General features: G+C 44.8%; 2 protein-coding genes and 1 long non-coding RNA gene across 10 annotated transcripts in view; 2 read left to right on the top strand and 1 right to left on the bottom strand.

Moving 5' to 3' along the window:
- ECM2 (extracellular matrix protein 2) overlaps positions 1-18,212 on the top strand; it is a 33,390-nt gene extending 15,178 nt beyond the window's left edge. For 4 of the 5 annotated variants that reach the window (XM_025931544.2, XM_086684746.1, XM_086684744.1 and 1 more), the window contains 7 exons: positions 1,083-1,694; positions 3,252-3,367; positions 5,039-5,174; positions 7,860-8,017; positions 10,049-10,188; positions 11,184-11,510; positions 17,079-18,212. In XM_025931544.2, coding sequence (XP_025787329.1) covers positions 1,083-1,694; positions 3,252-3,367; positions 5,039-5,174; positions 7,860-8,017; positions 10,049-10,188; positions 11,184-11,510; positions 17,079-17,247 — 1,658 coding nt within the window. In that variant the 3' untranslated portion in view covers positions 17,248-18,212. The remainder of the gene's footprint in view (positions 1-1,082; positions 1,695-3,251; positions 3,368-5,038; positions 5,175-7,859; positions 8,018-10,048; positions 10,189-11,183; positions 11,511-17,078) is intronic. The other variant, XM_086684747.1, reaches the window with a different exon arrangement.
- Positions 1-18,639, bottom strand: part of CENPP (centromere protein P) — a 229,459-nt gene that overhangs the window by 56,950 nt on the left and 153,870 nt on the right. The window lies entirely within an intron of this gene.
- LOC147574635 (uncharacterized) lies at positions 14,535-15,150 on the top strand. The gene is made up of 2 exons (XR_015243359.1): positions 14,535-14,671; positions 14,913-15,150. It is a non-coding gene; the product is annotated as an uncharacterized LOC147574635 (long non-coding RNA).

Below are 18,639 nucleotides of genomic sequence, written 5' to 3'. Positions count from 1 at the left end.
AAGGTATTATGCCTTTAAAAAATGTTACCAAATATACAGGCAAGATTTAGAAATTATCAGACATTTTTCAAAGGACTTGGGATAATCTTGAAATGCTGTGGCTATTTTGGAAAAATAAACTTGGATATACAGGAAGGATTTTAAATGTTTCAATATGATAGCTTTAGTTTCCTTTCCTTAATTTTTTCCTGTTTTCCTTTTGCATGCTGTGCCAGAGATGTGAAAAAATAACTCACTGACTTTATAATATATACTGGACCAAAATCTCAAGTAATTCCTTCAAATGGTTACATTTTCTGAGTTCCTTTCTCGGGTGATTTATGTCTAGATGACTCAGTAAAGGTGCACGCATTGGAGCTCACTTCTCCCTGAGCTCCGGTGACTGTCGGGCTGGCCCCATTTGCTGCTCAGTGTGAACGCAGGCGAGCGTGTGCCGCTGACCATTCTGCCCCCATCATCACAGAACAGTGGGGAGCACTCCTGTGCACACTTACAACAGCATCATCTGAGTCCAGGAGGACTTCCAGAAGGTCACACAGTAAAAATGAGACTAGAGAGTCTGGAGGGAGAAAGAGAAAAACTCTCTGTAATTCTAAATTTCAGAAGATGCTTTTGGGCCCGTGGGGCTGAAAGGAAACCAGACAAAAATAATAATAAATCTACAAACAAAAGCCAGTTTCACTACCACAAGCAAGCAAAATACACATTTCACTTTTTTATGTTTGGCGGTACAGACGCTTACACTGTTAATAACCCCAATTAACTGAGCAGTATCTATGATAAAGGTCGCACCTCATCACGTTGCAACCTCACACAGGACTGCTTATCACTGTGCATCATGTAACAACATTATTCCCTCTTTATTACCAGGTAGCCAGGCATTTTAGTAAAAATAAATATTAAGGCCACAGGCAAAACAAAAATTGCCTAAAACAAGTCTTAGAAATAAAATTTCAAAAGGTGTCTCATGTGTATATCGCATTCAAGTACCTGGAGGGAATATTTACTAACCTCATTTTCACTATGATTTTTCCTTTTGCTAACGTCACAACCCACCCCTGTTGTGTCCCCATGGTTGGTAGCTTCTCTCCAGCCACTCAGTGGTACAGCCGTAAGTGATACAAGTGAATTTTCTGGTGATTCTTCAGAACAAAGAGAAGCAACCAACTTACCCTGTAAGCAACTGCCATCTTGTCCGCTGGAAATGAACCCAGTGTTGCAAAAAGAGGAACTTCGGTTTGAGGAGGATGAAGAAGAAATTAAAGAAGATAAAGATAAGGAGCAGAAGAAACAGACTGCTGACCTCGGAGAGCAGGAGAGACCCCTCAGTGAAGGGCGGAGCAGAGAAGGGGGAGAGCAGAGACCCCACGAGGAGGGGAGGCAGGCCCATCAAAGAGGACACCCAGCAAGGGAGGAGGAGGAGGAGGAGGAGGAGGAGGAGAAAGAGGAGGGAGAGGGGGAGGAAAATGACGACGAGGAGGAGGACGGCGATGACGAAGAGGAGCACGATGACACCATCAGAGGAGACGTGTTCAGGATGCCCTCAAGACCCTGGGTCCCCCCCTCTCCCAGACGCATGCCACCTCTGCCCAGCGGGTGCTCTCTGTCCTACAGGACCATCAGCTGCATGAGCGCAGGCCTCACACAGATGCCACCACTCACGGCACCAGAGATAACAAGCCTGGAGCTTGCTGGTAAGAGACGTGGACGCATGTTGTTCTGTCCTTGCCCTGTGAGAGTCCTACTTTAATTTCATAATATAAACTGATCCTCAACACTCTTCGATCATAGAAATAAACTTTGTGGAATAAACCGCATAGTTACGTGTAAGCAAATTTCTCCAAATCAAATCATGATTTCCCACTGACTCTCCCTCAAGTAGGCTTTACTGAGGTGTGGTAACTTATGGGATGTGTGCAGTTGTGTAACTACCCCACATTCAGGGTGCAGAAAACTCCCGTCCCCTCCCCACACTTGCTCGCACCCCTCCCCCCCGCCCCTGGTCTCTGCTGAGGTGACGCGCCTCCAGAGTTTGGCCATCCATGGCCATCACCCAAGTGGGGTCACATGGCACGCAGTCTTCCTGGCTGGGCCTCTTTCACTTGGTGTCTGGATGCTGCTCCTCAGGAGCCTGTGGGGCGCGCAGAGACCACAGGTGCCAGCTGGAGGGTACGGGGTCAGGGCCAGTGTGGGGCGACCGTATGAACAGTTCCACAAACATCCACACACAGAGGCCCGTGTGGACCTGGTTTTCCTCTCGTTAATGCTGAGTGACAGAGTAAATGTGTGTTTGACTTTACAGGAAACCACCCACGGTTCCCAAAGCTGGCTGCGGCCTTGCTGCCAGAGATGCCCAGCACCCCCCACTGGCCTCTCCCTCATGTTAGCCGTTCAGGCGGGTATGGTGGGGTCTGGTCCTCCTCCCTGTTCGTATGAGGTTACCGGAAGGGCTCTGAGCACACGGATGGCAGGACCAGGTGTGTGTCTGTCTGCCCTGAACACAAAGGGTAAGAGAATCTGAATGGGGTTTCGGATGTGCCTCAGGGGAAACCACAGAAATAAACTACCAGAGAAATAACAACTGACCTTGTAAACACACACACACACTCAACAGACAACGTCGGACACTGTGGTTCAGGACGGCCAGTCTGTGACAGGACACCACACTCGAATGATCCCTGGGGAACCCCCTCAGGCCCAGCAGCATCCACCCCCACTCAAGGCTGGCACATCAGGTGCGCTCTGCCGTAAGAAAACCCAATCCGTGCATGAAAAAGGAATGACCTGTGCCCAGTCATACTATCTTGGTTTTACAAGAAGGTCACCACCTGGTTTTTGTAGTACTCCCTGTTTCTGGGAAGCTCATTTTCTAGGTTTAAAATCATTGACTACTGCACTTAACTAAATGTCAAAACAAAATCCCATAAAATTAAAGCACGTAGAACAAACTTCTACAGATCGAGGCCACACAATTGTAACACTAGATCTGGAGGCCATCTGAGCTCCTCGTTCAGAGAAGGAGATTTCAGAAAGGTAAATGATGTGTCAGGATTTCATGGATAACAGCCTCCTCGGATTTCTGGCCCAGGGTCTAGGACACATCAAAGGGAAAGTATGCTTAGATAGATCGTGTCCTTGTCTCCCCAGGGTAGAGCTCTCTCGCTATCTATGCACGTGCATGAGTACACGTATGTGTACGTGCACATGTCTGTGTGCACACGTGAGCCTAAGTTACAGCTGCTGTTTTCCAGGCAATGCCATCACCTCCATTCCTGATGAAGCATTTAATGGGCTGCCGAATTTGAAAAGGCTCGATCTGAGCAAAAATAATATCACCTCCCCGGGCATAGGGCCCAAAGCATTCAAGGTAAGTATACACACTCTGCCTGGTGAGTGATGACCCCCTCGGGCAGCTTTGTCCTGGCAGCAGGGAAGGGAAGGAGACTGAAGTGTTTTCACTGTAGCTTTTTCCTGAGAAAGTCTCCCCGTGATGTCCCTAAACCACTCAAGTTTTATCTTGATCAAGGTCTGTGGGTTTCCATGCTTCACCCATAGAGCACCAACAACGGCGAAATGACAAAACTAGTATTTTGAACTTATGGAGCAGCCTCTCCTCAAACAGCTGAAAGTATGTTTAAATATGGTCTTTTAGTACATGAGCAGAGCTTATCTGGAAACTTTATTTACATGTTCAGGCTAGAAAGACAGAGCTTTGTGATTTTGTGCTGAGGGCAAGACCTGATGAACTTGTGGCCAGCACAGGGTTCTGGAGACACAAACGGGCTCAGATGAAAATCAGCATGGGACAGTGGGGGGAAAGACAAGGGCGAGAGGACAGGAAACAACAGAGAGTAAACCTCTGGAAGACTTGTGTTTGACTAAAACATTTCCTAAAATGGGAGAAAAGGAAAGAGGCCCAAGGAGTGTCAGGGAAGCAAAGGTGCAAACAAGAAAGAAGGGGTCTATGTGTATAAACAAATACACACGTGTACTGTAAGAAGCCCAATGAAACACACTGCAACCCCCTTTATGACCTTTGTACAAATTGCTGGGCACGAGTGTGCTCAGTTCCTGGCTCCCACGCAGTTTCTGGGCTGGGACAGGACAGGGCTCCAGGCACCTGTCCTGCTGCGTCAGCTGAGACTCACGCATCTGCTACGTTTGATCAGAAAGACAGACACATAGGAAAGCATCTCCTTTTCTTGTTTTGGGGTCCTCTGTCCCCTTCCCAAACTGCTGAAGTTTGACTACGTGCTGCTGAGTCACCAGTGAGGCGTCAGAGCTCTACAAGCACACAACCCCAAACACAGGCATGTGCCTCCCAACAGAACTGTGTGGGCACCATGAAGGAGCAGCCTGTGGTATTTGTAGCCACCGTGAAGAAGGTCCACAACACTTAGTGCTATTTTATGACTGTTCCCACTTAGTGTAACTAGAAAATTGAGGTGTGCAGATATATTGTAAGAACTCAAACTGCTATCTTTTGTTTTAATTTTTTTAAATGTTTGTTTTTGAGAGAGAGAAAGAGCACAAGCAGGGGAGGGGTGGAGAGAGGAGACACAGAATCCAAAGCAGGCTCCAGGCTCCGAGCTGTCAGCACAGAGCCCAACGCGGGGCTCGAACCCACGAGCCGTGAGATCATGACCTGATCTGAGGCTGGACGCTTAACCAACTGAGCCACCCAGGTGCCCCTCAAACTGCTGTCTTAATTGGTAGCATCCATGACAGATTCAGAGCACCACATAATCTAATTAACTTGTGTCTACTGCCGAGAAGGTGGAAACCTAAGATGTAGCCCAATGTGACTGGTCCAGTGGTGACAGGAGCTCTCTTTTGCTCACTAAAGCCACAATAGGAAAAATAGGTGAGTGGGACACAAAATCATCAGACACGGTTTGCTGACAATGCTTCCCGCAGGCACGAGTAAGGGCAGGGCGGGTCCGTGAGGCTAAGTGGGGCTGCGCTCTGGGTGCTCAGTGCCATGCGTGACTGCACATCTATACCAGATGAAAAGGTAACTCGAGATTCACTTTTTAAGCTTCTGAAGAAGTTACTGCGCCTGAATATGGACGGGAACAATCTGGTAGAGATTCCTCCTGACTTACCATCTGCATTAGAAGAACTTAAGATCAATGACAACAGTCTGCAGGCTATCAGTGAAGAGAGCTTATCCGGTATGTAACGTTTGGTTGATGGATGTCCTTACAGCCTTTTCCTCTGTGGTCGTGTGGAAACTTTATGTACAGTATTGCCAGATGCACTAGTGAGTTTTTTAGGCCACATCACCATTTACCTTGATAAAATTTATTTACTCCTCTCATGGTTGATTCTGGACCAAACTGAACAACTGAAGTTGTCACATTGTGAGCTCGGCACAAAAGAGGCAGCACCACGCAAGCTGTTCACAAATGCTGGCTGGTGTCTCTGCTGAGGCCAAGTGCTGTGTCCAGACAAAGACGCCTAACTCTTCCTTCCATCCTCCCAACAGTCCAGCACAGCTCGTGAAGTACAGTGCTCACCACTTCCTATTTATCTGATTTGAAATATTTTAAGCCTAAAAAGAATAAAACAATTTTGTTATTTCTTTTTACTCCCAAAAAACCTCACGAGGAACAAAGCCCTTCCAGTGATGGGAAGAAAACCAGCAATCCTAAGAAATGCCAAGTCTGAAAAGTACAGAGTTCTGGAAATATTCTATTTCCAGATGGGACTGCAGGGCGCACATGAAACACATCAATACACACAAATTGTGATAGGCTTTGTCATATGGAAAAGACACCCAGAAAGTGCAATTTCTAACTGCTAGGCGAAACAGGCCGAAGGAACACTGAATTTAGGCCAGCGCACTGATGGGTGTCTGCTAACTGCACGTGAGGTCACCTTTCTAGCTCCATTTTCTAGACCACGTGTTATAAGGCAGAAGCCCCTATCGGGAGCTGTGCTCACATATGCCTGGCAGCGGCTTCTCCACATGCTCCCTCCCTCACACACGTCTCCCCAGTCCAAGCACCGTAGAGGCCTCGGCCATGAGGAAGGCCTCAGGTGACGGTGCCCAGAGAGCCTCTACATTCTGTGCTGAGCCCTCTGCCGTGGACCGTCAGCCAGCTGGCAGCAAGCAGGGTGCCCCTGAGCTCAGGCCTCCACCGCTGCCAGATGCTGCTCTTTCTGCAGGGAGGGAGGCCCCTGGTGTGGCCGCCAGCGGCCTGCTGCTCCCCACGTGCTCTTGTGGCAAGTCTTCACTCACGACCCTTCACGGTACAGACGGTTCCAGAGAAGTGGGCAGGAGGGGTGGTGCAGGGAGAGCAACAGCACGTGCAAAGGTGCACAGAAACAAAAGGGACTGGATGCTTCCGGGAGAGCACGCAGCCCCCCAGCAGTGCTTGTGCGTGGCCACCACTCGCATTCTCCCGTGTCCGTGACCTGCCAGGTTGGCCCCCACCCCACAATGGGAAGGACTTCTACCAACTTCCTGCTTACAAACCCTCTTACACTGCATCTACCCTACAGGAAGCTTCTCTAGTCCCAGCGTGTTGCCTGTCACATTACAACATAACTGTAAACTCACGTATAACATCATGAACTCACACTGGGTGCTACGTTTCTCTCTCTCTCGTGAGGTCACATACCAGCTACTGGTCTACTTTTATTATCTGTTTTCCACGGGAAAACTTCCATTATGTTCCCAAACTTCAACTATGTTCTAGATAAATGGGCTAGATTCTCAGTACCTCTAGTTTCAGAAATTAGAGAGAACATGAGGAAATATAACCACTTATCAGTTTACTGGTCAGGCCTCCTACTTCCTCTCAGCCCTTCAAGTGACGCCACACGGGCTCGCAGACTAGCGTCCTGTCCTGCCGCCGCCGCCGCCCAGAGGCTCCTCACTGCCTGGTGCACAAGGGGCCTGTGCCAAGGCTGTGAGCACAGCCACCCAGTTCGAAACGGCCTGTATTCACCTGGCTGCCTCAGCCTCCCATTTCTCCCTGCGTCGTCCTGTGCTTGGGAGTCCAGCCTCACCACTCGTGTGGTCTGCGCCCCTGATGGTGCTGCCCCTTGCTCTGGCTTGGACAACGTCTTGCCTCTCTAATATGCCTAAGAGAGGGAACTGAGATGTACAGAGCACTCAGTGCAATGCCCATGACTTGAGCTGAATATGATAACATCCCTATTCTGGAAATCTTGGCCACCAAACCAACCCCAAAGTTACACCCTGAATGTCTGACTCAGATGCCTCTGGGTATCATCACTGCTGAGCCGTCCACTCTCCTTCAGGATTCCAGCTGATGTGGATCATGCCACTCCTGAGGCCAGTGGAAATGATGTAGGGAAACTTATTTGTATAAAGGCATTCAGCTCAGTCTGAATGCGTGGAGAATTCTTGATCATTCTCCTTTCCAAACATGCATTTGGCTGCACTCTCTGCCAGGAAGTGAACAACTGTGATGAGAATTCACTGCTATAACTCCCTTGTTCAGAGACTGACATTTGCCAGGCAGAGCACTCCCCTGTCCTCCGTCCATCCCTAATTATGCTGCTGTTTCATCTGGGCGTCCACGTCTTCGCCAATGCTTTAATGACCTCCACAACCTTCTACTGCTCACTTGGGCTCGCTGCCTCTGTGGGACGCCCTCACTCGATAGGCCTGTCTCTGCACTGGATCGCGCACCCAGCATCTTGCTAAGCTGGGCACCTAGGGTGCACAGAGCACTTGGGAAACAGCTCTGCAAGGGGGAGGCCAAAGAAGCGACATCTGCCCTCCAAATAAACTGAACATTTCACATGACATTTTGAAAGATACAGGAACTACATGGTTTTTTGATTTTCTTCATATTCTGACAATTGTATTTTATTTTTTGTAGACCTAAATCAGCTGGTCACCTTAGAACTGGAAGGAAACAATCTCAGCGAATCCAACGTCAACCCTTTGGCTTTCAAATCTTTGAAGAGCTTATCCTACCTGCGTCTGGGAAGAAATAAATTCAGAATTATACCACAGGGGCTTCCGGCTTCTGTTGAGGTACCACTATCTTTCTTCCAATGTTTTATGTTTTAAATACAGTCTACCTGAATTTTAAAAAAGCACTATTTTGAAACATTGTGCGGCAGATTAAATCCCATTTTGGTGCTATATACAGAATTTACTATAATTTCAACATTGTGTTTCCTCAAGCAATACACAATTTTAATTACTAGTAGAGACCCTTGATAAAGTGAAAATTGGTCTTCCTGACAGCTCTTGGGGGGAGAATGGGGAAGATGAATGAGAACTTAAACAGAAACGACAACTTGCAAGAAAGCGTCCCAGTTCCGCGCAGCGCCCATCACTGCCTTCCCACCCTGTGCCCAGGCTGGAGCCTCACTGCCAAGTTCACACCCAACCTCTAGCACTGACAGCAGAGGTCTGGAAGACCCAGCGGGGCCCTGGCTGACTGCTCTGAACTCTGTTTCTGCCCTCCCTGCCAGCTGTGGGCCCACTGCCCACGGAGCCACTGGCCCGGGTCTGCCACGGCTGCCGCAGGGCCACCCTTCTTCATCCTCCTACTGGCAGATTAAGAGAGAAGTTTAGAATTTGTCAAAATTGTAAAGACTGAGGTTCCAACACCGGGCTTTATTTCAGAAAGACGTATAGACCCCTTACCCTATCCCAGACATCCTCAGTCAGGTTCTTTTGAGGGTGGGGTAATTTATAATTTTTTAAGTTAAGGTTTTAATACATAGTGCACGCAAGTAAAACACACGCAATTTGAATAATATGGAGGAGCAAAGGGTCTCCAAATGTGCCTGAACTCCTGTCCCACGTTCTTTTTTCCAGAGGGCCCCTCTCACTGGTAGGGGAGGTGATGTCCACGCAGGTGTGTGTGCTCTGACCCTTCCAGGGCCCTGCTTCCCAGACAGAGTCTAGTGTCTGGATGAGTGTGCTCTGAGTGGGGTACACCTAGGTTGGAATTTACACTTTAAAAGGCTCATGACTGATTCTAATATGCAACCAAGTTTGGGAACCACTGATTTGGTTCACCCCTAAATATGTATTAAGGTAAAAGCAAAAAGCTAAAGATTGCTTTACCTCTTCCTTTTTAAAAAAAAAAAAAAAAACAACTTTTTTTTTAAAGTTTATTTTATTTATTTTGAGAGGGAGATAGAGAGCAAGTGGAGGAGGGGCAGAAAGACAGAGGGAAAGAGAGAATCCTAAGCAGGCTGTGCGCTGTCAGCACAGAGGCCAATGAACCCACGAACCATGAGATCGTGACCTGAACTGAAACCAAGAGTTGGACATTTAACCAACTGAGCCAGCCAGGAGCTCCTGCTTTACCCATTCCTAACAAGTAAGAAAATTAAATGAAAAGGGGAGGAAACTAGTACAATAGGAATAGAAAGTTAAACTGAAGATGTATACCAATGTCTGGTTCTAATTTCCAATAAGATTTTTGAGGGAAAACTCCCTCTAGGACCAAGGGAATTAAGGCAGCTGGCTGTTGAAAACAATAGCTCTAGCAAACTACCCCGATGTTAAATCAAGGCTCTTAATTAACTTTTCATTAAATTAATCTTAATACAAGCCAATCTAAAACGCTGACAGGCAGCACAGACTGATGGGACACTGCCTGCCCCAGAGCTGGGACCTGGTGGGGACGTGTGTCTCTTGCGCATCAGGAGTGGGACCATGTGCCTTGTCATCTCTCCAGGCTGGGCCATTTCCACTACTGAAGGGGGAATGATCATCTCTACCTATTTTCCAGGGTTTTGAAGCCCAAATGAGATAATTTACATTAATAGGTTTTATAAACTAGAGAGCTTTATACAATTATTATGGTATGCTGTATTTTGCAACATTTTATGGTTCAAACCTTCATTTAATCCCATGACCATGAAAGATGACACATTTTATTTCACTAGTTAGTTAGAAAAGGACAACTTACAATAACAAACTCACTTGGAAAAGCAGTAGACTCTTCAGACAGCACTAAAGAGATCAGTCTACAACACCATCTTTCTCTCTCAAACTCAACCAACCAGCACGAAGAAAAACAGTCTGTTTTCTTAATTATAGGAATTATACCTGGAAAATAACCAAATTGAAGAAATAACCGAGATTTGTTTCAATCACACCAGGAAGATCAATGTCATTGTGCTACGATATAATAAAATTGAAGAAAACAGGATTGCTCCTTTAGCCTGGATAAACCAAGAGTGAGTATCCGCTGCTGTCTGACTGTCTTAGACAGTTTCTTCCCGCTGTCATTACTGCACGGGCTATGAATGAGCGACACCCTTTCATAGTGAACCCTCCCCCAAACCTGGCTATCTGATTGGAGCTTGTGGTATGGCTGGTGTTGAGGTGACCACAGTCTCTGTTACTTGGACACCCCACCCCCAGCCCAAGCGCTGAGTGACCCAAGGTCTGTCCACCTCACAGGTGGTCATGAAGTTGAAGTGAGGCCAGCCCTGCCCCTGCTGATAAAGGAAGATGCCCCCTTACCCTTGTGGGACCTCACGGTCTCACGCCTCCGAACCCTTTCTCTGTCTCAAGTCTTATACAACAGGCGGGAAGGTGTGTGGCTGGAGAGGGAAGGCAGGAAGCAGGGTCTATGGCTGGCGTGGGGGTCTTGCCTGTCAGGAGGGCAAGACAGGCCATGGCGGGGCGGCGGGGGGAGCTGGGGAGAAGCCAGATTGGGCCGTGTGGGGAGGGCATGAGGGATCTGAGTGGCACAGTGGGAACAGGCATCTTTCAGGGGCAGGACAGAGGGATGAGACAGCCTCAGGTCCAGCTGAGCCCAGCAGCACACGGTGGTGGCAGGGTGACTCAGAAGCCACAGGGGAAGCTCCTGAAACAACCAGGCAGCCCCCTTTTCTCGACCCCTGTGTCACCACAAGCCCTATGTGCCAGGCTGTCAGATCAGGTGTGGAGCAGAGGTGGTTTCAGGGATAGGCAGCTGGACGTCTGACCCCAGAGACAGTGGTGGGTCCTGAGTTCACTACTGCCCCAGGAATGAGCTTTCTTCCTGATCCCGGCGCTCTTTGCCCTGGAGATGGAACAGCTGCGTGGTGACCAGGTAAGAGCGGGAGCCTCGCGGCCACCCTCACGCACAAGCCACTGCTGCACACCCAGTGGGGGCAGGAAAATGGCTGAGTATCCCTGTGGTCCCTGCCCCACGCTCTGCTCTGCTCACCCTTCTTTGCTGCAGAAATCTCGAGTCGATCGACCTGTCCTACAACCAGCTCTACCACGTCCCCTCCTACTTGCCCAAGTCACTGCTGCACCTCGTGCTCCTCGGGAACCAAATCGAGCGCATCCCTGGCTACGTATTTGGCCACATGGAGCCAGGCCTGGAGTATCTGTACCTGTCATTCAACAGACTCTCAGACGACGGCGTGGACAGAGTCTCCTTCTACGGGGCATACCATTCTCTGAGAGAGCTGTTTCTGGATCACAATGACTTAAAATCTATACCACCTGGGGTACAAGAAATGAAAGCACTCCATTTTCTGAGGTTGAACAACAACAAGATACGGTAAATTTTGGCTTTTTCAAGTATCGATTTAAACTGCTGTGGTTGACAGAGTATACGATTAAACAACCATGACATGATGTCTGGGATTTCCTTCTAAGGGGAAAAAAAGGACAAGAGGTCACATTGAACAAGATAGGCAGATGTTCATAATTACTGAAGGGGGTGATAGGCACTCAAGGATTCATCACAGCTTTTTTCTACTTTTGTATATGTTTGCAAACTTCCATGGTAAAAACCTTTAGAATGGAACATTATTACCTAATACTGAGAACCTAAGGGGTGGGTTGAAGTGAGGCTTCAAGATGGGATATTACAGTGCTGCTCCTACCCTCATATGAAATTTAAAACATTCTAATCTGATTAGAATCTAAACTGATTCTATCTAGATTCTTCCTGAAGGAAAAATTCTGAAAAAAATTACTGAGTGTCAGCTTCTCTCACTTCTGGGGACACAATTTCCTATCTGCCTGGAAAGCATGAAGGTCTCAAGGATTCATCTGGAATGCTGCGGTAGTGCAGCCAAAGGCTGATCCTTGAGATGGGGTCTTGTCTCTACCCCTTCCTCTTTTCTCTGTCTCTAGAATTCCAAACACAAACTCCCAAAAACAAAAGAGGGAAAGAGTCAAGGGTGTATAACAGTACTGGAGGGAGAGGTGGGAGTGGGGAAGGCTTTATAAGATTCAGTTAAAAACGGTTTGGCTAGAGTACTTCATAGCTGTGCTCTGTGCTTTCTATTTGTGTCAGAAAGCACATGCCTGTCCCCCTTCCAGCCTGACATCTTGATTAATACCTTTCTCCTCCACCTCTGAACCATTGGTTTCATTCACAGATGATTGTTGCTTGAACCTCTTATTTCTTTAAGGGTAACAAACTGCTGAGCCCTATGTTTGTTATCCTTCCCACATTTGTCAGCTGGAACTCTTATCAACCAGGGCCACTTTGTTACTCAGAGGGGTAAGATGAATGCTCCGTTCTTCCCCTGAAATGTCCAATCAGAGCAAGAGGCTGGCTAAAAATTTCTAACCATGTGAGCTGACAGATGTTACCTAAACTTAACATGCAATCATTCTGCAGTATCTACAAATGCCAAATTATGTCTTATATCTTAAACTATCATGTTGTATGTGAATTCTATCTTTACAGAACTGGAAAAAAATGATACATGTATTAAATATGAATGGAAAGGACTATAAAACATATTAAAATATATTTCCAGCTGTCTCAGGAAAAAAAAGAAGTCGGTGCCTAAGTGTTTGTGTTTTTTTGTTTTTGGCTTTCTCTCTTTCTCTGGAGAATCAATATGAACTCATGGTTTTATATATTCAGAATGCTTTCATCAACTGTAATTATTGTTCTTAAACTCCACTCCTTGGCCAGAGGTAGCGCTCAGAGCTGGCTCCGTGTCCTTGGAGAGGCCTCTGCTGACCCGGGCAGCACTCTCCTCCCCCTGCCACGCACCAGTGACAGCTTTCTCCCAGAGAGGTCCAAGCCCCCTCAATGGGAGCAGCATCCACATGCCCCAGGCTGGGGACCGGGCACTGTCTTTTCTAAAGTGTTGTCACTGTTTCAAGGCTTGCAGTGAACTGCCAGGAAATATGTATTTTGTAAAGAAAAAGAACAGGAGTTCACACTGGTGTTTCCAATTCAAATTTAACCATATAGAGTATTCCTTTTGTTTTAAATTTGTTTATCTTATACTGAGAATCTAGGTTCTCAACAATGTTAACTAAGTCATTATCTTACAATGTACAAACAATAGTTTCGAAATAAGAATACCATTACTACAAGCACAAAAATACTGAATTAAGTATACAGTGTTTTGGGGAGCTCTATTTGCTTTTAGAATATGTTCCACAAAGGATGTGTAGCTGAAATATTGTGGCCTACTTTGTAACAATATGTCAACAACTTAATATTCAGATAAGGTCTTTGGTTTGTTTTTGGTTTCAGGGAATTACTATTTTCTGTTTGATTAATGATTTTTACTATGTTAAACATTTATAGAATTCCAAAGTCAAGACTGTATAACAAGGTATGTTAAGAGAAGTCCTTCTATGCCTGTACCTTATGCTGCATTCCATCATTCTGCTTATTAATTTTTTTAAATTAATTTGTGGTTTTTCCTTTCAGTATTTTTTTGCAAATATAAGTATACATACATACACATATTCCCCACCCTCTCCCACAGTTACTAAACAAATCATTACCAGAAAGATTTTTCTTTTTTCTCTTTTAATTTTGTTTAAACGCTTTTATCCATTTGTGAGAGAAGAAGAGAGACAGAGCATGAGTGGGGGAGGGGCAGAGAGAGAGGGAGACACAGAATCCGAAGCAGGCTCCAGGCTCCGAGCTGTCAGCACAGAGCCTGACACGGGGCTCGAACCCACGAACTGTGAGATCACGACCTAAGCCGAAGTCAGGCGCCTAACCGACTGAGCCACCCAGGTGCCTTGACAGTGAGTGGTACTTTCTTTTTTTAACGTCTTATTTTTGAGAGAGAGAGAGAGAGAGAGAGAGAGAGAGAGAGAGAAGACAGACAGAGCACAGAGTGGGGAAGGGCAGAGAGAGAGAGAATCCCAAACAGGCTCCAGGCTCTGAGTTGTCAGCACAGAGCCCGATGCGGGGCTCAAATTCATGAACCACAAAATCATGACCTGAGCTGAAGTCGGACACTTAACTGAGTGAGCCACCCAGGCGTCCCTCGAGTGGTACTTTTTATAATTATCAGTATAGCCTTACTATGCCTCCTTATCAATATATGGAGAATTTCCTCATTCTTTTTACAATAGAATACAGACCAGTATTCTATTATGTGGAAATTTTATTTAACCAGTTCCTTATTGATAGACATCTAATTGTTTCCATTCTTTTACTACTACAAAGAATGCCATAATGCGTACCTTTGGACAGCCTTTTATATTTTTCCAGACTAACTCTGGGATAGGCTCCTAGAAGGGAGACTGCAGAGTGACCGGGCAAAATGCACGTGACCCTGCTAGGTACTGCCAATCCCGCCCCCCACCCCCCCACCCCCGCCCCCGGGGCTGTCCTGCTTTGAATTCCCTCCAGTACTGTGTGATCCTGCACAGCCCCATTATCAGACCATGTTGATGAGCTTCTGAATTTTTTTTTTTTATGTGAGGCAAATCTGGTAAGTGACAGTGCTGTGCCAGGATACTTTCTTTTTTTTTTAAAAATTTTTTTTTCAACGTTTATTTATTTTTGGGACAGAGAGAGACAGAGCATGAACGGGGGAGGGGCAGAGAGAGAGGGAGACACAGAATCGGAAACAGGCTCCAGGCTCTGAGCCATCAGCCCAGAGCCCGACGCGGGGCTCGAACTCACGGACTGCGAGATCGTGACCTGGCTGAAGTCGGACGCTTAACCGACTGCGCCACCCAGGCGCCCCGCCAGGATACTTTCAACGTGCACTTCTCTTGTCATGAATGAAACTAAGCATCTCTTCATGTTTATGTCATTTCATTTTTTCTCTGGTGGGCTGGTTACCAGGGCATTTCCCTCACTTCTCCTTTTTCTGCAGGGGCTTTTAGGAGGTCTCTGTCCACTGGCCCTATATCTGTGATATAAGTTGCAAAAGCTTTCTCCTAGTTTGCCATTTGTCTTTTAACTTTGCATTTTTTTTTTAAAATTTTTTTTTAACGTTTATTTATTTTTTTGGGACAGAGAGAGACAGAGCATGAACGGGGGAGGGGCAAAGAGAGAGGGAGACACAGAATCAGAAACAGGCTCCAGGCTCTGAGCCATCAGCCCAGAGCCCGACGCGGGGCTCGAACTCACGGACCGCGAGATCGTGACCTGGCTGAAGTCGGCCGCTTAACCGACTGCGCCACCCAGGCGCCCCTTAACTTTGCATTTTTAAAACACCTGTAGTCGCTTTATTAATCTTTTCTTTTAGTGCTTCTGATTTTTGAGTCACAAGGGTTTTTTTTTCCCCCCCTGCTCCTAGGGTATACTAGTTCTTCATTTTTCACATTTAGATCTTTGATGTATTTAAAATTTTTTCTAGCATATAAGAAAAAGATCCAATTTTATTTTATTTTTTAAAAATTGGGGAGGAGGCACCTCAGTGGCTCAGGAGGTTGTATGTCCGACTTCGGCTGTCAGATGTGCTAACAGCTCGGAGCCTGGAGCCTGCTTCAGATTCTGTGTCTCCCTCTCTCTCTGCCCCTCCCCTGCTTGTACTCTGTCTCTTTCTCTCTCAAAAATAAGTAAATATTAAAAAAATTTTTTTAAACAAAAACAATTAAGCAAATGTAATTTGGAAATCATTTAATTAGACTGCACATTACTTCCCTAAAAATTTTAAGAATTGTTGTTCTTCAAAATGATTAAGAACTCCTTATAAAAACTATGCCATTTTTTGCTGTATACCCAGCATTAGTCATTGGAACCACTGACACACAGACAAAAGCATAACCTGGGTAGTGAAAATGGATTTGTGATAAACACCCCAGAATTATCAAATAGCCCCTGGGGTCCTGGCTGAGCCCAACAATACAACAACATGAAACTAACTCTTTAATACCAGAATTGATCTCCTAACTTCCAGCTTATTTCTGCCAAGTTATCAAAGACAACAACCAACTCATCTGCCAAACCTAGCGATAATTAATGACCCTTGAGCAACACAAAGTTCTTCTCACAGAAGTGAGATGATTCTTCACAAGATGATTTCCCTCAAATAATTCTATCAACTAAGTTAACGTCTTTTCTAAGGCTCATTTTCCTTTCTGACAGACATCCTGAAGGAATGTCCTCAAATTTCAAAGCTATCATTTAAGAGAGGCTCTAACAGCATTTGTCATTTTGTGTGCATTCCTTTGTACCTTCATGAAACGAAACCCTTGTCCAGAGAATAGGGGTCAATGTTAGTACTGACACGAAGAAAACCAGGCTGAAAATAAAGGGCAGAATTTCAACAAGTGTGTAAGTAGTTCATATAAACAGTTGGCCTGACTTCCACATACCACTGACATTTCTTTTTGTTGAACACTCAGTATCTTCAACAAGAGCACCAGCAAGTTTGAGATAAAAAATGTAAGGATAGCTTTGATCATAAAGATCCATCCACTAGATACGACAGTCAAGGCCAAGACTCATATTAATAGATTCATTATGTCTTTAAATGTGGCCACAAAGACTAAAGTTGTGGGCTGAGTTATGAAACATGAGACTGCAAGTACCATGAACACTCGTGATAATAAATGGAAACTCATTTGACCCTCAAATTCAATATTTTTACACCAGCTCTTTTTGACATACAGAACTCAAATTCTGGAAACGAATGAATTTGCCTTTTTGTTTCCTTAAAACAATTTTTTAGGAAAATAAAAGTTTTTTGGGAAATTCTCTCACCTGTCCCCCTGATGTTCCTTTACACTTTTTGCTAAAATTCACTTATATTCTATCTTCAACCATGTTATATACTCTCTGGTACTTGAAAAGGAAGAGCACCAAAACTTTTTTAAAAATGTGAAATTTAACTAAGTTACATAAAGCTCAATACTACTTGGACCATTTATGGCTTGTACATCTATTTTTCCTCAGGAACATTCTTCCAGAACAAATCTGCAATGCTGAAGAAGATGGCGATTCAACCCTGGAACACCTTCATCTTGAAAACAATTATATTAAAACAAGAGAAATATCATCCTATGCATTTTCATGCATAAGATCATATTCAAGTATAGTTCTTAAACCACAAAATATCACATAATTCCAAGTTTTTGTTCATCACTTACAAACCATACTCCTGTATTTGTTGTAGTGGCATCTGTCATCAATAAGTGAGACCCAGCCCACAGAGAAACAACCAAAACACACCCTGAGTTTAGTTTTCCAGCAGTCTTAGTGAAAGTGCAGCTTCACACTCTAGAAAAAAGCCCCCTCCTGCAACTTTCCTCAAGAGAACAGGATCTTACTCGCTGCTGAGTTAGACTGGGAAAATCTGGAGCAAAATAAGAATGTCCTTTACAACCGACCTGAGTATTGCTTTAGGCTAGGCTCTAAGTCCCTTTAAAAAATACATGTGTTATGGTTCGAGACCAAGAAGTGCATGGCAGGAAAAAAAAAATAGGTGGAACTTACAAATTAATGTTCTGTTTATTATCCTACTGTTAAAATAATTTAGTATTTTCTATAAGATCCTATGCTACAATTATTGGTATAAATATACTTAGTGATTGGGTTTGCTTAGTTCCTTTTTTAATCACATGTGTAAAATTAAAACACTCCTGTCATGTTACTTTCCTGGTTTTGAGGACTGTAGTATTGTTATATACTGCTTATTAACATTAGAGGAAGCTGGGAGAAGGGCATATGTGAGTTCTACACTATTTTTGAAACTTTACTACAAAATCTAAAATTTCTGCGTCAGTTTAAAAAATTAAACAATATTTTAAGATCACCCTCATTATTCTTTATTCAAGATCAAAAGATTTTATGGAAAGTAGTGGACTTTGCTTAAAATATGTTCATTGTCCTTGACTATACCTTATAAATATAAACCCTAAGGCATGCATTTTTGAAAATTTTTGCTCCAATGGTTACTGTTAGCAACTACCTTCTTTCAATGTGCTCAAAAGTATACTTTTATTCAGTTCAATTTAACATAAAGCTATTAGTATTTACTATGTACTAGAACCTGCCAAACCATATGGTATTAAAATTTTTATTATGTAATGATCTTTTGTCTGTTATTTCTGGAACAATTTATAAAGGACACATACAGAAACTGTGCTGACTTCTTTCGCTGCTCTCAGCTTTGTGTCTAGGAACTCATATTCAGGTTACTCTAACTTTTCAAACTTCAGTGACCTAATCTTTCAATAGTGGTTTTGCCACCTGGGGGAGCTTCTGGTTCCACTTAGAGGGCTGTCATGAGAACCAGAGAGGAATGAAAACTATCCAGGAAATGTGGTACTCAGGTGAGTGTACTTACTACCTACCTTTTATATAAAATTGACAGCTACCAGCATATTCACCAAAGCTATTTCCTAACTTTCTCAGATATGAGTTTGATATATCCTATTCAAGACAATTTTATTTCCTTCTTAAAAAAAAATTATTAAGTAATCTTCACAACCAATGTGGGGCTCGAACTTACAAC

Source organism: Puma concolor, chromosome D4 (genome assembly GCF_028749965.1).
Source record: "Puma concolor isolate L17-30 chromosome D4, mPumCon1.1.hap2, whole genome shotgun sequence".
In the NCBI taxonomy this organism is placed as follows: domain Eukaryota; kingdom Metazoa; phylum Chordata; class Mammalia; order Carnivora; family Felidae; genus Puma; species Puma concolor.
The sequence above is the reverse complement of the archived record's forward strand: the minus strand, read 5'-3'. Positions and strand labels throughout refer to the sequence as shown.